The sequence below is a fragment of the Python bivittatus genome, unplaced genomic scaffold, assembly GCF_059951505.1.
Source record: "Python bivittatus isolate LINGU-HERP-01145 unplaced genomic scaffold, Pbiv_v1 ctg000070_np1212, whole genome shotgun sequence".
Classification (NCBI taxonomy): domain Eukaryota; kingdom Metazoa; phylum Chordata; class Lepidosauria; order Squamata; family Pythonidae; genus Python; species Python bivittatus.
The window spans coordinates 23,140,293-23,159,031 of record NW_028277034.1 but is presented as its reverse complement, the minus strand read 5'-3'; the positions used below and the strand labels follow the sequence as shown (position 1 = coordinate 23,159,031).

The 18,739-nt window shown below is 36.0% G+C and overlaps 1 protein-coding gene across 9 annotated transcripts in view; it reads right to left on the bottom strand.

Annotated features, from left to right (window-relative positions):
* Positions 1-18,739, bottom strand: part of ZNF827 (zinc finger protein 827) — a 154,218-nt gene that overhangs the window by 89,327 nt on the left and 46,152 nt on the right. For all 9 annotated transcript variants that reach the window (XM_088132797.1, XM_088132802.1, XM_088132800.1 and 6 more), the window contains 3 exons: positions 15,019-15,191; positions 13,577-14,057; positions 8,139-8,372 (listed from right to left, as the gene is read on the bottom strand). In XM_088132797.1, coding sequence (XP_087988923.1) covers positions 8,139-8,372; positions 13,577-14,057; positions 15,019-15,191 — 888 coding nt within the window. The remainder of the gene's footprint in view (positions 1-8,138; positions 8,373-13,576; positions 14,058-15,018; positions 15,192-18,739) is intronic.

The following is an 18,739-nucleotide window of genomic DNA, read 5'->3' as shown; positions in this document are numbered from 1 at the left end:
AATTCAAGGAAAGCAGATTTTCTTTCAAATATGTTGGGTCACAACACAAGTATTTTGTTCACCTTGAGATTATTCTCATCATTTGTCTTCTTAAGACACAGAAACATTGGCTATAACTCAACCAAAATTAAACATATTAAAAGTTAAGTGGGAGAGTTAGGTATATCAGCAGGTAGGAGCACCCGGCTGACCTTGTCTCAGTCAGAAGCTAAGCAGAGGCAGGATTGATTAGAACTTCTAAGAACATCTAAGAACCGCCTCCTCCCTACTGACTTTCCAAACAGAGACAAAAACTTGTCTCTGGAAGTGATTGTTTGGGGGGAGGGATGGCATTTGTTTTTCTTTTATGGTCCACTTCTGCTGATGAGTGCTGCTGCATTACATTTTAATTGTCCTGTTTTGGTGTTTTTAATTTCTATTTCTGTTGTATGCTACTTGGAGCCATTTTGGAGTAGAGCGACATAGAAATACCAGCAATAAATAAATAAATAAATTTGAATAGGAGAGTATCAGGACAGTAGCTAGACTGCGAAGTTGAAAATACTTGACAAAAGGCAGTGGGAAATCACTTGTATTTGCCAAGAAAACTGCAAGGATACATCCACGAGGCTATCAGGGGTTGAGCCAGGTTTTTGCTTTTCTCTTTAACACTTCTAGAATTGTGCAGAGTTCTAATCATCCCCAGGCAGTCTAGCCAATCTGATGGGAGTTTTGATCTCAAATAAATAGAGGGATTCAGGCTGCCTACCTCCCATGCTCACCTAAGATTAATCAGATAAGCATCGATTCCACCCATATAAGAATTAATGATTCACAGATTTATTGTATTCTTGGTCTATTTTGGGTGAATTCAGTATAATGGTTCAATGAGTCCCCCCCCCCTCACCTGGGATATTCAAAACAATATTCTTAATTTATCTGATCAGTACATTTTCTCTATTGCATCATAATGCCACTCAGTATAGTAATTCATGAGACAAGTATCTCAGCAGCTAATTTTTGCAATTACATTCTTAGTAGGAAAGGCCTACATTTTATTATGATTATTTGTAGAATCTATATGTTCTGCCCAAATGAAGATCTCACCCAGTCATACCCAAGCCCAGTCATACCCAAGTATTAAAATGTCAGCTTTAAAATGATTTAAACAACTTCCAATCAACAGGCCATGTTTAAACAATTTATGTTTAAATCAACACAATTGATAATATTTTATTATTAGATTTCAAATACCTTTCAGAAATAGAAAGTTGACAATATTAATTTCAAATTTCTCACTCAGGAAGGGGAAAAATGAACACACAGAAATTTACTCTAAGAGATGTGAAGTGAACTGGCCTTAACTCAGGGGATAATTTCCTTGTGCATGAGAGAAAGGAATGAGGAAAAAAAGGTTCTGTCTGGTTCATTAATTAATCTCTGGGTTATAAATTGATGCTTCTTTCTATTCCATATTCATTCATTTGGGGGAATTCAAGTGCAGGTAGATATATTATCCTTAAGTACACTTTTTAGTATCTGCTTTTTAGTGATGACTGAATTATGAGTTTATGATATTGTAAATTACTGCCAGTTTCTCAAGAAGGTTTGGTGCAACACTGAGTGACAGATTCCTTAGCACTTCAGGGTTGAAAATTTCATAAAGGGACTATGTCTTATGGAAAAATGTCTGTCTGAAATTACAGAAATGCACGGTTTCCAGTCAGTATTCTGTCGATTAAAGTTTCTTTGAGCAACAGAATAGGGAGAATTTTTTTCCTGCACCAATCTGTGTGTATTCTGATGTTGGGAAATTGTCTGAAATGAGGGGGGCGGGGGTCATGCTGCTGCTGCTGCTGGAAAACTCCACTGCACCAAACAATGCCAACATTATCTATAATTCTCCTAGATTGTTCTTAACAAGCACAATCCATACTTAGGAGTTCCACCAATTGTGGAGACTTTCTAAAATAACATGGTGGCTAAAACTATAAGGTATAAATCCCCAAACTCTGAATCTCACTTCCACATATAAAATTCATTGAATAACCTTACTGTCCACCATTTGTAATACTTATGAAAGCAATACTAACTAGCTGTGTTGTATTTATTGCAACAGATAAGGCGTGCAATGTGCTCTGAAGATGTGAAAATACTGCCCAACTCTGGCCCTCCACATTTTGTTGAATGACAAAAGTGTAGCATTCAGAGTTCAGAAGCCCTGACAATTCTACATCGCCATATAAATGGCAGACCTTTACACATTTGACAGAAAATATTTTTCAATGTTTTGTTTAAATGTTCTCCCATATTAGTGAGGGCCAACATCACACCTATGCTTTATGTGAGACATATCTGAGGCAATGAACAGTATTATACCAATCTCAGTAATTAATGCACGTATTCATTGTATACAGGGTCAAATGACAACATGTGCAAGATGATGCCATCATGCAAATGCTGTAATTTAGGTACTTGCATCAGGGACATACACATGACGACATCATTGCACACATATTGTCATTTTGCATTATCATGGTTTCCTGCAGACACTACTGTGTGTTATTAACCCCTAATTAATCCTGGGGAAATTTAAAAAATAAAGACACTTACTACAGGATAGATCACTTGTATTGTCCAAGATTTAAAAAAAGAGTATATTTTGCTTGCATAAATACAAATACAAAAACAGAAGCATATTGCTTGCTTTATTTTTTAACAAAATAATGAAATGTATACATATTTTCTTTTCTAGGATAATAAATATTTGCAGCTGAAATAACTTTCTACAATTATTTTCAACCACTCTTAATGCCATTGTTCATGACACCTGTTTCAAGGAGTACAATCTTGTACAATCCATTCATAGTACATAAACAAAAAACTCTCCACTTCTTTTGACTGTTTTATATGTACAAGATAAGTTTAAATAGGTCCTGTGTAATGGAAGAAGAAATCTTGATTTTCATGACTGGAATGCCTTATGAGTGCTAAGTTTTGCCAACAATAACCCGAAGGAAGAACCCTGCCATTTTTGCCAGAACAAAAACTGCCTGTTTACCTAATTGAAAGAAATGCAGCTTTTCTGGGAGAGACAAATATCATTGGCTTTATATTTTTTTTGGCAATCCCATTCAAGTTTGAATTTATGTTGGTGTACAATTTTATCCTGCAAACATTATTTTACAGATGTTTTCTTTGCGTGTTGGGGAAGAGGGGCAGAGTGTTTGGCTAAGACTGACCTACATATATTTTCTTAAGTTGAAACAAATATCTGCATGTTCATATACTCTCTGTAAGAATTAAAATGAATGCATATATGGTCTAGTCACTGTGTAAATATTACTATTAATAGTAATAATAAATATAACAACAGTAACAGAAGTAATAGAAAAGGCAGCGTTTGCTACCTTGAGACCATTCCCCACAAGTAAGTTCATTTTATATAGACAGAAGTCAACTAATATTACCAACTTTGAATCATGGTTCTTGGGAGTTTCACAGTCATGTGGCTGTCTGCAAAATACTATTTTAAAAATACTATGAAAATATTGCATAAGAAATGCTTGGTCTTTCCATCCTAAATTTCCAGTATATTTTTATATCATTTTTCACATTTATAGATCTTTAACCTCCTCAAATTTGCACTGTACTTTGCACTTGGATTCTTCTCCTGTATTAGATTTTAATTTTCCTACAGTGACAATAACAACAATATCTTTTAAGAAATAATCCAAATATGGGTAACTTTTTAATGCCTAAAGGCTGCATTTGTCTTCTTTGTTTGATCATGAAGTCCAACAACAAATGTATAATAAGCAAATAAATAAATAAACAAGCAAATAAATACATCAGGGAGAAAATTTAAAAAATTATATAATCAAAAATGCTTAAAAATGTGACATTAGCCTGACCTTCCTTGTGAGACTACTAGAATTTGGGATTCTTCTGACCAATAACCCCAGAAATAGCAAATCCAGCGTTAAGATCTAATAATTGCAGTTCAGTTGGAAAAAGATGAAAAGAAATGAGAAAGGAAACACTTCCTGGAAAACAGAAGACATCTGGAGTTACAGCTGTTGAGATTTTTAAATACATAATCAAATGAAATCCAGAAGCTTGGCACAGATTATTTAAAAAAAAAAAACTAAACAAAACTGAACTCCCAACAATTTGTAGTGTAAGTTTAATACTATATAAACTTTTAAGGCAGAACATTTCTCCTTCCAAGGTACCTACAAAGGAAGTACCAGAAGTCAGAATAGTATACTGTAGTACTTCAGTATACTCTATAGCATTAATGTAGTACAGTATACTATTCTGACTTCTGGTACTTCCTTTGTAGGTAGATGATAGGTAGATAGGCAGATAGATCCTTCAAATCAGTCTTGATTATTCACCACTACATGGACAAGCCCATGCAGTTCTGTTTGCAATATTTTCAGAAATGGTCTGCTATTGTGAGATATAGTGAGATATTGATGTACCAAGCTCTGTGTGCCTTGCTGACTGCCCTACAAACTAGACTGCTGCTCCATGGAAAGAGTGAAAGACTCAGGGCCAAGATGTGACTGCCCAACATGTTACTGAAATATAGAATATTGAGCTATCATAGAGGGTGAGCAGATATTTCAAAAGAAAAACATGCTACTGCCTATGGTGCCCAATGGATCTCTCTTGTACACATACACACAACCACACACATATGCACACAAACATACCAACAATCTTCTTATTAATGACCTTGGGTCACTCACTACCCTTCATCCTCACCTACTCACTGAGCTATAATACAGATAAAAAATGGAGATCACATACATGATGTTTATTCCCTTGAACAAAGGCCAACAAAAAATAAAATATAGAGAGCAAACAGAGTTGTATTACATTATGCTATAAAAAGTTCAAAATATGTCTTGTAAAATTGCATCCTGCATTATATGGTGCCTTGCTGTAGGCACAGATTTACATGGCTTTGCACTAGAGGAACTCACTATCCCACTTGGTGATTTAGTTCACATTCACCCCTGCAAAATAAGCTAAATCCTGAAAACTGACATCATTACCTACATTACCTCTACCTCTTACAACATAGGGGAACAGTAAACAGGCACACTGTGTGGGCAAGCAAGCAGATATCTCAGCCAAGAGTTTAGCTAGGTTAAACCCTTGCAGGGAGTGGGTGAGCAAGAATGTGAAGACTGAGTGGGTAAGTAGCAGCATGTGCATTTTTCATGCTTGATGTCTTTCTTGGTTTTTCCATATGACAGAGAAACTTGCTGTGCTACTGCTCCCTCCATCTCTTTTTGCATAGTTGAATCAATCATGGTCAGGCATTCTGCAGAATCCTCTATGCCCAGCTGGCTCACCTTTTCTTTTTCTAAAGGGTTTGGTGGCTGCTTACCCTGACTACCCCTCCTCCCTGCACAGCTGACAATTGGAAGATGATGGCTAGTCTTTTGGCACAAAACTCCATGGACCACAGCTGACTCACACTGTGGCCAATTCTGTACAAAGGGTATTGGTGAGGGGAGGGGAGGGACTGCCTCCTGAGCCAGGTATATATAGCAATCAATTCTCTTCAATCAATGACTTCAATATTACAGTCCAAGAACAACAAGCAGCTTCATATCTCCCTTTGTAACCAATGCATTTTGGAAAAGAAAAAAGAAAAAATAAAAAAAGAAAAAAGAAAAGAAAAGGTCCTGTGATAGAATATACTAGAGCAAAGTTGATGAGGTTGAGAAACACTGTACTAAGGGATTTCCTTATTATCCCTAGAATTAAATCTCTGTTCCAATCAACAATCATATTTGGGACCCTCAATCAGTTCTTAAGCTGTGGGTGATCAGAATAAACGGTATCACTTAGAAGCCAAACAAGGCTTTTTATTACTTTATAACTAAATGCACAAGAATTAATAATAAAACTTCCTTGCCAAAAAAAACATTTAGTATTCATGAGTTCAAAATGCATTTGTGCTTTGTTGTTCACATTACATGTTTCTATATTTGTATTCTGAACATTACCCACAAACGCACATGCTTTGTCAATGAAAAACAAATTCTATGCTATTCTAGGTATGGTGCTGGAAATGTTCTCAAAATCTCAATTTCCTATAATTACATACTGAATATTTTATGTAGGGTGCAACCTAATATTTCTGTAAAGCCTAGGAGGCATACAGAGCTATCTGGACAGGAGTAGTTGAGTGAGCTGTTTGCAAATATCATAGCATAATTACATAGAATACACAGTGCATTTAAAGAGCAGACAAATAGAAGGATAGACAACATAAGATGAGCAGCAGTTGTGGAACTTTATATGGACTCTAAACTCATATTAAGCAGTATCTACCTAATTTTAGTACTTCTACATTCATTGTTGTAACTTCTAGATTGAACTGAACTAATGACTGAAACCAGACATATCTAGTTATATAACAAACATGCAGGGATGGAATGTCTTCCCTGTCAGTTCCCATAGAAGGGTCAATTACAACTTCCAAATATCAAAGTTCAGACTTTTGTATGACTCTTACATCTATCTCAAAACTTTCAGTAATTTTTTAAAGAATACACCTGTATCCAATCGTGTCTATGACAGATTACACCCCCTGTTTCTTCTGGAGCAGTACTTCTTAGGATTCCAGTGAGACATCTATGCTGATTCAGGATAACACGTTCTACTATATTCTCCTTCTAAAAAGCCTCCCAGCTGAGCATGCTCAAGCCTTACTATGTGGTTTTTGTCACACTACCACTAAATTCTAAAATATGGGTTTTTCTGCAGATCTCCTTAAACTATTATCTTGTGCGTAGATAGTGCCCTTTTGGCTACATAAACATCTTCTCACAAAGAACTAAAGTTGTCATTAATACATATGATGGTCTGTGCACAGTTCATGCATGGACCTACTTTCTAGAGTCTAACCTTTTCTATGACAGGCTGTGAATGTTTTGAGGTTGTCATGAAAAAGAATAAAGTTTGTCCTGCTGCTAAATTAAACAATACAATTATCTTAGTATACAGCTAAGCATATAGAATGACAGCCTCTAGAAAAAATGCCAAGCAAGCATTATTTTTTCCTATTTCCCTTGAACTATATTGATAACGTTATAAAATGAGGCTAAACCACCAAAGTAAAATATAGAACAACAGAGCATTTGACTATATGCCACAACTTTTCCCAACCATCTATTTTTCCAGATTCATCATGCTGGTCATGACACAAATTATGTACGATTATGTAATTTTTTATTTAAAACATTTTATAAAAATTCAGGAATAGAGAGTCTGTGGCCCCAAGAGAACTGTCAGGAGTACATTAGTGCCTGTAGGAATTACCTTGCCTACTCCTGTTATAGTTGACAGGATTTTGTATACACCCTTTCATACAAATTAGTGATTTTCAGCAATAAAACAATGGTTCAGAAAATTTAGATTATGTGGGCATTGCTCTATTAGTAGGCTTAAGTGCCCAATGAAATAGCTGGTTAAGAGCTAATTAATCAGGGGTTTAAAAGGGGGGGGGGATTTCTGGATGGTAGGGATAAGGGCGATGCTCCTCCCTCTGCAAAAGCTGTATTTACATGACACACTTACCCATGGTTAACTTATCCGTATCTTTCAAAAATAAACCAAATTTCTACAACACATCAAGCCATAAACTAGCCGCAGGCTGGATTAAATAATACACTGCTGTAAAATGCAATCAGCTAGGTTGTGGCTCAAGTTGCTCTTGAACACAGCTAAAGTGTTGACACTGAAGTGATGGGACTTCCCAGCCCTTTTCCCTTTTACAACAATACAGCTGACAGCAAAGACTGAATCTAAGAGCTTCCCTCACCATCCTTCTATGAGGATGACAGTATGATGGCTGTAATCCCAATATATCCAGGGGTCATCTGGTTCAGGAGGGCTGTTTTATAGCATCTTAAAGCTGTATCAATGCTGGTAATGCACAAAAGCACTAAATAAGAAATGAACAGGTTTTGCAATAGTTTAGTGGCATTTTTTAATCTCTGCACTCCAGTAATGAGCTATTGGTGCCCATAAAGATAAATAATGGGATAGTAGGCAATTTCACTGCTATCAATGGAATAAAAAATAAAAACAAAAATGCAAGAAGCTAGACTAATGTTCAAGTAACCAATTACCTGATAATTTCATGAGAAGTTCAGATGCTGCTTTGACTGACATATCCTGCTGCAGAACATTTGCTGGCACTTCTTGTGGTTTGAGATTCTCCTTAGGAATACTTGGCGCAGATACTTCAGGTTCATGACTAAAACCATAACTGGTTTTGGACGACGTGGAACTTGCATTGTCCTCATCTTTCGGTTCATCTTTCACTTTAAATGTAGGCGTCAATGGTTCTTTTTGATTTGCAGCTGTTAGGAAAAGTGGGAAAAAGTGAAAGAAAATACAAAAATACAAAATCAGTTCACAAGAGAAAGGTAAACATGGGCAACCATTGGGGAAATCATATGCCAGGAAATCAAGTTGAGTAATTTAGGAGAGGCCTCAAATTTTGATATATTTCTGCAATATTTTTCAAGGCATAAAGTATTTTTTCCTAGTGTCCCTTTCTTTCTCTGACTCCCATAAACTAATCACATGGCTTTGGTTCCTGTGACAAACTAGGTTAAAACATGGTTTGCTAGGCTTGAGGGCAACAAAGAAATCAAAAATGTGTGGTTGGAAGTGACCATCCCAGATTATTTATTTATTTAATTCCTAAAGCCACCCATCTCGACCAAGTGACTCTGAGCGATGAACAATTCTAAATGTAAAATCCCAGATGTAAAATCCTAAGACTTTTGGCCTTTGAACTGACCCTTTATGGATGCAATGGAAAGACTGATCAATATAATTCTGTGTAGTCAAGGCTGAATTTATTGTTTTAAGCTGCTTTATAATACTATAGAATTCTATACATACATTGTGATATATCTTTATAGAGAGTGTGAAGTAACCCGTCTTATTTTGTTTTTTCTTATTCTCTTACTTTTTTTCTAATACCATTTTTAAAATTTTAAATGTGGTTGACTAGTTTATGATTCAGTCTGTCATGAAATATAGTATTAGAAACATGATAGAGCCAGGGAAGAGACAGACCTAAGAATAGAATCTTCTATGGTCCTTCCTTTCAAGGAGATCCAGTGGCTAATTGGATCTCCTTGAAAGGAATCTAAGGCAATTCTCTAATACTTGTAGAGGTTGGAAAAAGCTGCTTTAGAACCTGGGAGTGGTTCACTACCATGAAATTCATCCAATTTACAATTCTAAGAGCTGCTTACATATAGCACTCACACAAAAGACTGAAGATCCCCAACACTAACCACAATAATTCTAGATAAATAAAATAAAATAGAACTCCATACATGCTATTCCAATACAAAGATAGCACACTGAAATAATTTGCCAATTTTTCTTGTCATCCATTCCTGACATTATTCTTACAAAAATAATAAAAAGCCTTTCTACTCTTTCATCCAGGAGAACAAAAGCAACATTTTATGCTGATTGATAGCAATAAATATGTCTTAGACGTTACAGCTGAAATACTTTTAAAAGCATTTATGACTTCAGCTCATATGCTACTTTCCACAACATTTCTATTTCATAAATTAAAAGAGAGGTGTCCAGCTCACAAGAATCTTCAATATCAGCATTCAACTCAATCAAGTTAGTCTTATTACCCATACCTATAGCATGGAGATAACAGATGGATGCCTTTCAGCTGCCAATACTTAATACAGATTTTAATATACATTTATTGAAGAAAAAGCAGTATTTCAACATTTGGCATTTTAAAAAGTCATGGTCCTCACAGGATGGCTATGCCTGAAATTGCCTTCTGAGTCCCAATTACTCACAGAACTGACATACTACATACAGTATATCCCTTGGGGCAACAGCTATCAATGACCCATCTGTGGATTCCGCAAGCAATGACTTCAGGGTAGTATAACCAGGTTGTCCCATCTGACTTAGCCCTGGCATCCTTTCTTTTTTCATTTCTTTAATTACCCCAGCTATTTTGCTCATTTGCAGAGCAGCCTGCAATGCATTGATCTGGGCCAAAGCAAGCACTTTTCTGCAAAAAGCTGACAACAACTATCCTCAGGGTCTTTCTCTTGCCCATATTTTTGTTTGTTCATATTATAATAAATGGAAATGCCTTCTTTAAAACATTGCTAGTAAATCTTGCAAGTCCACTAAATAAAACAGTGTTTATGGGATGGATCTCTGTTAAGTATTGCCATGTTGGTCCAATGTATAATTCCATATGCTATTTTAGATACACATTATTCTGATCAATGGATTTAATTTCTTTCTTTAACATAACATCTTTCCCTTGTGAGGCATTGACACATCTACCAAGTTTAGATTTTCATCTAAGAGATATATCTCACTCCTTCAGTGACTTTATAACATGTTGCTAGGTAACAGTGCACACAAGTCAGGTTTGAGGACCTTTTTGTTAAAGACACTATAAAATAAATGCCTAGGTCCTCTTTGCATGAAAAATTCTCATCTGGGTCCTTAGTATTCCTGTCTGCTAAACACTACAGAACAGCTTGTCAATTTCTGAATTAAAAACAAGTATCAAGAGTGAAGATATACCCAGTTTTCAGTCCCTTTTTTTCTCTCACCCGACAAAACTTGGTTTTGCATCTATTTCAGGCTCTATTATTCATTTAATACATGTAAGGCACAACATAATGCCATATATTTAATTTAAATTATGGCATGTGTTTAAAACAATATACATCTAAAATATTGGGATAGTAGCACAAAGAAGTTACAAATTGATTATGGGTATAAACCTGGCTTTAAAAAAGATCAACATCCTAAGAGAAATCATTTCCTTTTCCCTCAAATCAGTATGCTTTAAAAGAGGAAAATATCAAAATATTCCTAATTCTCTCTCTATATATATTAGTTTTTCTCAAAGTAGTTTTCACTATGGAATTTACTCCTTGCAGGCATCTTTAAGACTGCACCTTGAAAAAGCTGGAAGAAAACATTTCATTAACTTCATCATTTTTAAGTTTCTCAGAACTGCATTCATTCAGTTTCTTTTATTCTCAGCTTTTCTTTACACCCTTCCATCCTATATTTATTCCACCCTGGAGTAAAAGGATTAAGAGCATATTGAAAGAATAAACCAAATTCCTATGTGTTCTTCCACTACCTCAAGTGTACTTAACAGTTACTGGGAAAAGGGCCTTTCTGTATGGTGAGGAATGCTTTCACTACAAAGATTAGCACAGCACCTACTCAGATGTCATTTTTCATGTCAGGCAAATACTTTTGTAAGTTCTTACATACTGTGAATCAATTTAAGCTGTTTCATCTTGGCTAGTTGTTTCTATTGTGCATTTTCTGTTTTTATTGTATTTTTGAAATGCTTTAAGCTACCCAAAGGATTTCAAATGATCAGACTATAAACACAGGGCAGAACAATCTTAACAAGGCAAGGAAGGGGGAAAACATTGGCCTCTTCAGCAGAGCAAATGGGAGAAAGCTGTCCCCAGGGAAGGAGCTAAAGAATGCATTTACCCATGTTTAGGAGTATGCCATGGAAGTAGAAGAGCATTAGATACTATGGATCAAAAATTTCCTTAAATCTACCCTGGAATGTCCCATTTTTGCTATCACTGCTCAGAGCACTGCAAAGTTTTCTTCATTGGCCATAAGAAGACTCATAAAGATGTATTTTTTCTTCTTATCACTTATCACAGCTACATTATTCCATGCTGTAGCTCCCTGGGAATCTGTTCTCACCCTCAGAACATAAAGCTGTGTTCTAAAATGAATTAATACATATAAAACATCAACGAAGAATTACCAAGCAAAGCGTTGTATACATTCTGCTGATCCTCCATTTAGCGCTGACATTTACTGAGATGCAACCCACATAGGTGATCAATTAATCTCCATTGAAAAGGGCACTGTCAATCTCCAAAAGGCTGAAGAGCTACAGAGCACACTTACTATATACCTTTTCTCTACAGCAGGTTCTACAAATTCTTCAGCCTCAGACACAGTAAAGTAGCTGCCAGATTTTTATTTTTTTCTTTCTTTAAGAAATGGATTTTGAGTGAGGAAATAGAAAAACCCTGACTATGGGGGCATGGAGAAGACTATAGATTTTTTTAAAGGAACATAAATGGTTAAGTGAACATTTTGAATGTGTCAAGAAACAATGTATGCACCTTACTAAGTAATAACATTCTAATGATAGATATACAGTAGGCCATTGGTGACACCCTGACAAATTGGATGCACGTGTCAGTGATTTATCTGGCTGTAACTTCATGATTCACCCAAGACTTTTAGGCATAAGTATTGCTGTGTTCTTATAAAAATGGAGAGTAAAATTATTTGTTTTAAAAAATGCTCAGATTCAAAAACTAGAATCTATCCACTGATTTATTTCCAAAGCAATATTATAGAGCAACCTGAGTCTAAGTGGCCAGTATGACTAGAAGGTGCCTGAACCCAGTTGAAACTACTGTAGTAGTAGTAGTAGTTGTACTACTGTACATCATAACCTCAATAATTTCTGCAAACAGGTTCATTGGGAGATTAGGATTTTTTTTTTCTTTTTAGAGCTGCTTCAACCTGGACCAAGTCTGTGCTCCCATTATAATGTGTCCCTGTTGTAAAGAGAATTTGGAACAGATAAAGGTGAATGAAAGCTTAGGCAACTAGTTCCAGAAGTGAATTAGTTCAACTTTCAATGCAGAGGTAGCACTACAGCAACAGTGTTGCAGTGTTTCCTTTGGAGCTGCAGGATGAAGTAGCTTCCTACTGGCAGGAACTCTTGTTTTATCCTGTTTCTGGGTTGTCCCATCATGTGCCTTGGCTTCTTCCTCCTATCCTTCCTTGCCAGAGGAGCAACTTTGCTACACGATTCCTTAAAAAAAAAAAAAACTGAAATATTTTTAGTTAAAAGTGAATGGGGGTGACAGCTGAGATTCATTGTTAAAAAACAGAATAGGGACACAAGAACACTCTTATCACTTCAGGAGAAGAGCGAGTAAGCTGCAGTTCACTTCTGAATCACCAAATATCTAAAATGCTTAAGTAAAGCAGTTTGCATAAATTCCTACATGAAACTGCCCTACTTGTTCTTCTTGGAGTAATACCAAGATTTGAATTCAGCTATTCTCTGAATTTTGTACTTCTTCAAATGTTATGATAAAATCCTTGGCAATATAAGCATAAGTGCTTTTAGATACAGTCCACATGGGTAGGGAACCTTTTGGGCACAAAGTGTCTACCATGGTGCATAGCTACCAAAATAGTTGCGTTAGCTGGTAGGATCAATCAAAAACATCCATTTACCAAGCAAACTAGACTCCTAGGATGACCTCCCCAGCGCTGTGGGACGCTGGTGGCATCCAAGGGCAATCCTGCAAAGAATTATGCATTATTTTGAGAGAAAATAGCACTTAAAATGTCTGGAAATATCTATTCATATCCTGAAGAAACTATTTTTTCATGGAATAAAATGAAATTATGAGAAAAAACATGGGAAAATGGCCCAACCTAGAGAAGAAAAAGGTTTGTTTATCCCTACCTGAGAGCTTCATGAGAAAATCTGATGCCATCTTGACTGAGATATCCTGGCTGAAAAGTGCTGATGCTGTATTGGTCACAAAGTCAATGGAGTCTTTTAGCTTTGTGCTGTTGGCAATTCTGTCAACAACATTGAGGGCAAAAGAGGGGCTAGGGGCACTGCTGTCATCTTTGGGTTCTTCTTTGACTAGCAGAGGTGGGATGGCAGTTCCCATCTGTCCAAGTGCATCAGGAGATCTAGAGGCAGCAGTAGTCCCTACATGGTCTGTTCCTCCATCCACCTCCTGCCCCATTCTGGAATTGTCACTGAGTAGTGGTGAGACCTTGACATCCATTTCTGGGATCTCTTCCTTCACTTTGGCTTCTGTCCTCAGGAAGTGTTGATGGCAACGCATGTGGAGTTTGAGACTGAAATGGCGAGAGGAAGTAAATGGGCACAGCTGGCACTGAAATGTCTCTCCCCGGTCCTGGTGCTGGTGAACCTAATTCAGTAACAACAACAACAATGATAATAGCACATCTTTCAGATAAATACAAATCCCTTGTTAAGATCATGAAGATCTACAAATGAACTGCATAGAATCTTATGAGACTGAGAGAAAGTAGGAAGAGAGTTAGTAGAAGAGATGAAGATTCAGTAAACTGGTACTCTAATACATTCTGTATTACAATTCTCATAAGACCTAATTGGCAAAGTCAATGATAAGTGATTATGTGAGTTGTCATCAAAGACATCTATAGGGCACCAGGCTAGTTACCATTTGCTGATTTATCACCTCTCTTCCTGCCCTGATTTTTGTTTCCTACAACATTCTGTACATTTCATTTGCAGATTTCAATGATTTTAACAAGGAAAATCAGCATATAGAGCTCAAAATGTCTTTCCTGCTATATTCAAGAATTTAATGATGAATATTTGGCTATATGAACATTTGTCCAGGGGTCATTGGCTAAAAGTCATGAAATTATTCAACACCAGGCTACAAAGCTCACTGATTCTCAGGTTATGTCCAAAAACAAGAATTTCCTAGAATGTTTATGTGTGTGTACAGACACACACACACATATTTAAATACAAATTACTGGATGATGGCTCAGAATTAACAAGTATTTTTCAAAGAAAGAAGTAGGGAGGTCACTACTTCTATGGTTATAATATCACCATAGAAGTTGGAAAGGCAATTTAGACACCAAGTCCACTCCCTCGCTCAGTGTAAAATCCAAATTCAAACATTCTTGACAAACATCTATCTAGCCTTTGCTTGAAGAAATCCAACTGAGTGGAGCCCAACACCTCTCAATTCCTCTGCTGGACAAAATGAATTTATAGCAAATATATTAATAATAAAAATGTATACTGCGTTTTATTAAGAGTCACTTTAAAATCCTCAACAGCAACTTTACAGACTAGATTTCTTGAATGCCAGAATTTACCAGTCTTACCTTCATATGTGATTTCAGATTGTCCTTACGTGCACAACGAAATGGACATAAAGGACACTGATGACTTTTTAAGCCTGTATGGATCACCATGTGTCGCTTCCAGTAGCTCTTCCTTTTTATAACCAAGCCACAGATTGGACATTGGAAAGGTTTTCCACTTTCTTCTTCTGAGGCTTAGAAAAAGAAAGAAAGGAGGGAAAGAATTAATTCATGAATTTACTTCCATTTTAATGGAATAGTTTTTCAACTTTAGAATTCCTTTTGCAGAAATACTCCCCTGAGTATTTTTCTGTAAAATTTTCAGGTACCTTTGGGTACAGAACTTTGTACATATTATAACCTTCTAAATCTTATTAAATTCAATGGACCTTAAATCCATATTTTTCTGGCATGGGAATCAATGGTCCAAACAAACAGAATACTGAATGATATAGGACAGGGCCCAATCATACTTCAGACAACCAGCAGAGGATGCTACTGTTCTTTACCTAATCTTATAATTCACAGCTAATTTGTCAGCTCTTGATCTATGTAACATGACAAAAGTGCTCCTTTTTCAACAATAAAATAAAATTAAGTACACAGTAACCCACAGTTCCTGACTAAAAGTTAGAGTAGGGTTAGGAGTGTGATATATTCCATTCCCAATACTGAGAGATTCCAAAGTCACTCTTGATGACTAGTTTCATTCTGGAGAATCTGAGACCAATTCCATTTCAGATAAAGAGATATCTCTTTGGAGACAGTATTTAGTTTTTCTTCAACTCAGTTATGTCAGTGCATTCATGATACAAAACTTAACTTGAGCCAAAGGCAACACAACACACCCCAAGAATCTGCTCTCTTTGTGTGCAGATAAATATAAATAATTTATTTTAGGGTAACTTAAGCAAGCTAAATTTAGCATCCCTAGCTAAAGAGGAATATATAAATTGCTGCTCTTCTTTCATGAACAATGATGGTAGGAATGTCAAACTAAGGTTTTCTATCAGAGGAAATCTTCCTCCTCCTGCCCTCCCTTCTTCTAAATGAACACTTTATTGGTCTATTGAAAATATAAAATAGAATCCTGCAAGCTGGCCCTCATCTAGTAGAGCAAACGATTCCCTTCAGCTAAGTTAAGAATTCATTTTTACATTTCAATGTTACAAGGGCTCACCTTGTACATTAGTTTCTGCAACAATGCTTACAGTGTCAAGCATTATCCCTGAATGTTGTTCTTTGTACTTCCTGGATAACTAAAAAGTAAAGTTCTTTTGAACATATTCCAAGAAAACTAACATTAAAGTGTTTCACTGTAGTTTATTACAAAACGCAACTGGAAATTTTATTTTATTTTATTTTTTCCATCTCACATGCAAAGGCAGAAGGAAAACCATGATCTGCCTTTTCTTCTAGGCCAGTAGGTAAAGTATTGTTATTTCCAACCGCGGTTGTGCCCAATACATCACAAATGGATTGAATTAATTAGCATGTAATGCTAATCTAGAGTGCAGCGTAATCAAGAAAAGCCGTAACACCTAACTGCTCGTACTTAACTGCAAACTCTAATGTGATCTGTTTTTGACTTAGCATGATGTGTGAAGCCACCCACTATGGCACAGTAATGAGAATGCCAATATATAAAATCACTGATCTCTAATATGATCACCATGAACATGTCAAAATTACATGGGATGTTCAGCATTCTTGCTCTGAGTTGTCATAAAATTTGGAGGTGAGTTTGCTGTAAGATTGTCTCAACTCTCAGGGGGACACTGTGCCATTATGCAATATTGTAACATAGCATCTGGGCCAGAAAGAGTTGTTGATCCATGCATCAAACAATTAGCCATTCAAGTGGGCATCTTCAAATTACATGAAACAAAATAAAAAAAACAGAAGAAAAAGTTTCCAAACTCCTGTTTCAGCAGTTTGATTCGTTTATGACAATAATAATTTATTTCAAATTTGATTTATTACAAATAGAATCTATCTATTAAATGTTGTTGTTCTATATGAGGCGATTAGATACTGTTGCTGAAAATATTATCAAGGCAAGGGATAGTTCTGGAACTAGATGAAAAAGTGTGATAAGTTTAGGAGATAATCATCAGGTTAAGTCTTGACAACTAAAGAGAAGAGAGGATTCTGCCCACTGCATTGACATAATTAACCATCTGACATTACACTGCACATTTCTAGTCCTGTTATGTTTAAGTTTACAATGTTACTGTAGCAACAGAAAATATTTCTGTGACTGCTGAAAGGATATCTGATTATTTTCAAAACTACCAAAATCAGTGGCATACTTCCAGAATATTAAAACCCAATGCCTAATGCATTTATCAGCTGTTTTCCTTATTTTAAGAAATGAAATGTTAATAGTTCTAGTATTTTGGAATCGAGTGATAAAACCTGCATGTTCTTGTAATTTCCTGCATATGCTACCTTATAAAGGATGCCGATATGATCTACCTGAACCTTACTGCATTTTGCTGAATGTAATTATGGAGTTTCCATAATTGCTCCTTTTAGATCTACATGAGTGAAGGTCCTCAAGGTTTATACGACTGTCATCCTCTTCTAGCTAACTTTAATGTAGCTGTGTGGGCAAATGTCTGCATATGATAACACCAAAGCACATCTGCCTATGCTGAAGGGCTTGAAACTTACATTTGAAAAAACTGATCACAGTAGTGAAATCTGACTTAGCATCCAATATAATGCACATCCATGGGCGTCTGCTGCGAAACAAGATTGTTGTTAAAATGATGTCATGATGCAAATTCCATCCTTATGTACTTCCAGTCAGAGGTGTGATGCAAGTATGTTAACTGGCATCAATTTAAATGTTGAAATATTATTTAACACATTCCACTTCTTCTCCAGAAGGTCAAGGCAGCATACATGGGGATCCCTTCTTCTTATTTTATCCCAAAACAATCCTGTATGGTAGGCTGAGCTAAAATAGAATGATTGGTCCAAGACAAGCAGTAAACTCATGGCTGAATGGAAACCTTAAGCTGAATTCTAATTGCTGGGAACACCTATTAAAAGCATAGATTTGTAGTTTTTATTTTTATTTATTTATTCATCATATTTATATAGCTGCCCATCTCACACAAAGTGACTCTGGGTGGTATACAAACAACAGTTGGAGGCCACTCTCTATTTTCTGCTTCTTAAAGATCATGGAGGTACATATCTTTTTTTCAGCACTATGTTGTCTCCGTACACTGGCTACAAAGGAGGCCTGAGGGAATTCTCTGGCATTTACTAGTGAGTAAATTATTTTAAAGAAATAGGGTTAATACTTTTAGGCATCTCATTTGATTTTAAATGTCCACTTAGAAAGTGAATTTCAGGTGACAGAAAGCCAACTAATCATTAAGAAGTGGGAAATTCCTTCTCCTCATTCTATTCAGGTTCTAAGTATGATTCAAATACTGATTTCTTCATAGGCAAATGTTATATATTCTAAACAAGCGTATTGTGCTTGCTGATGGAAGATTTCCATTCAATTACTAGCTAAAGAGGAAATAGCCAAAAGCCATTTACTCAAAAACACTCCACCTTGTATGTAACAGTTCAACTATGTGAAAAAACTGCAACAACCAAACTTCTTCAGTCATCAGAAAGAGCAGGAAAGGTTTATGTTTTATATATTCACAACTGATGCTGCTGTATTTATATATCTATGATTCTGTAAACAAGGCACTAGTGAAACAAAATCAGACTG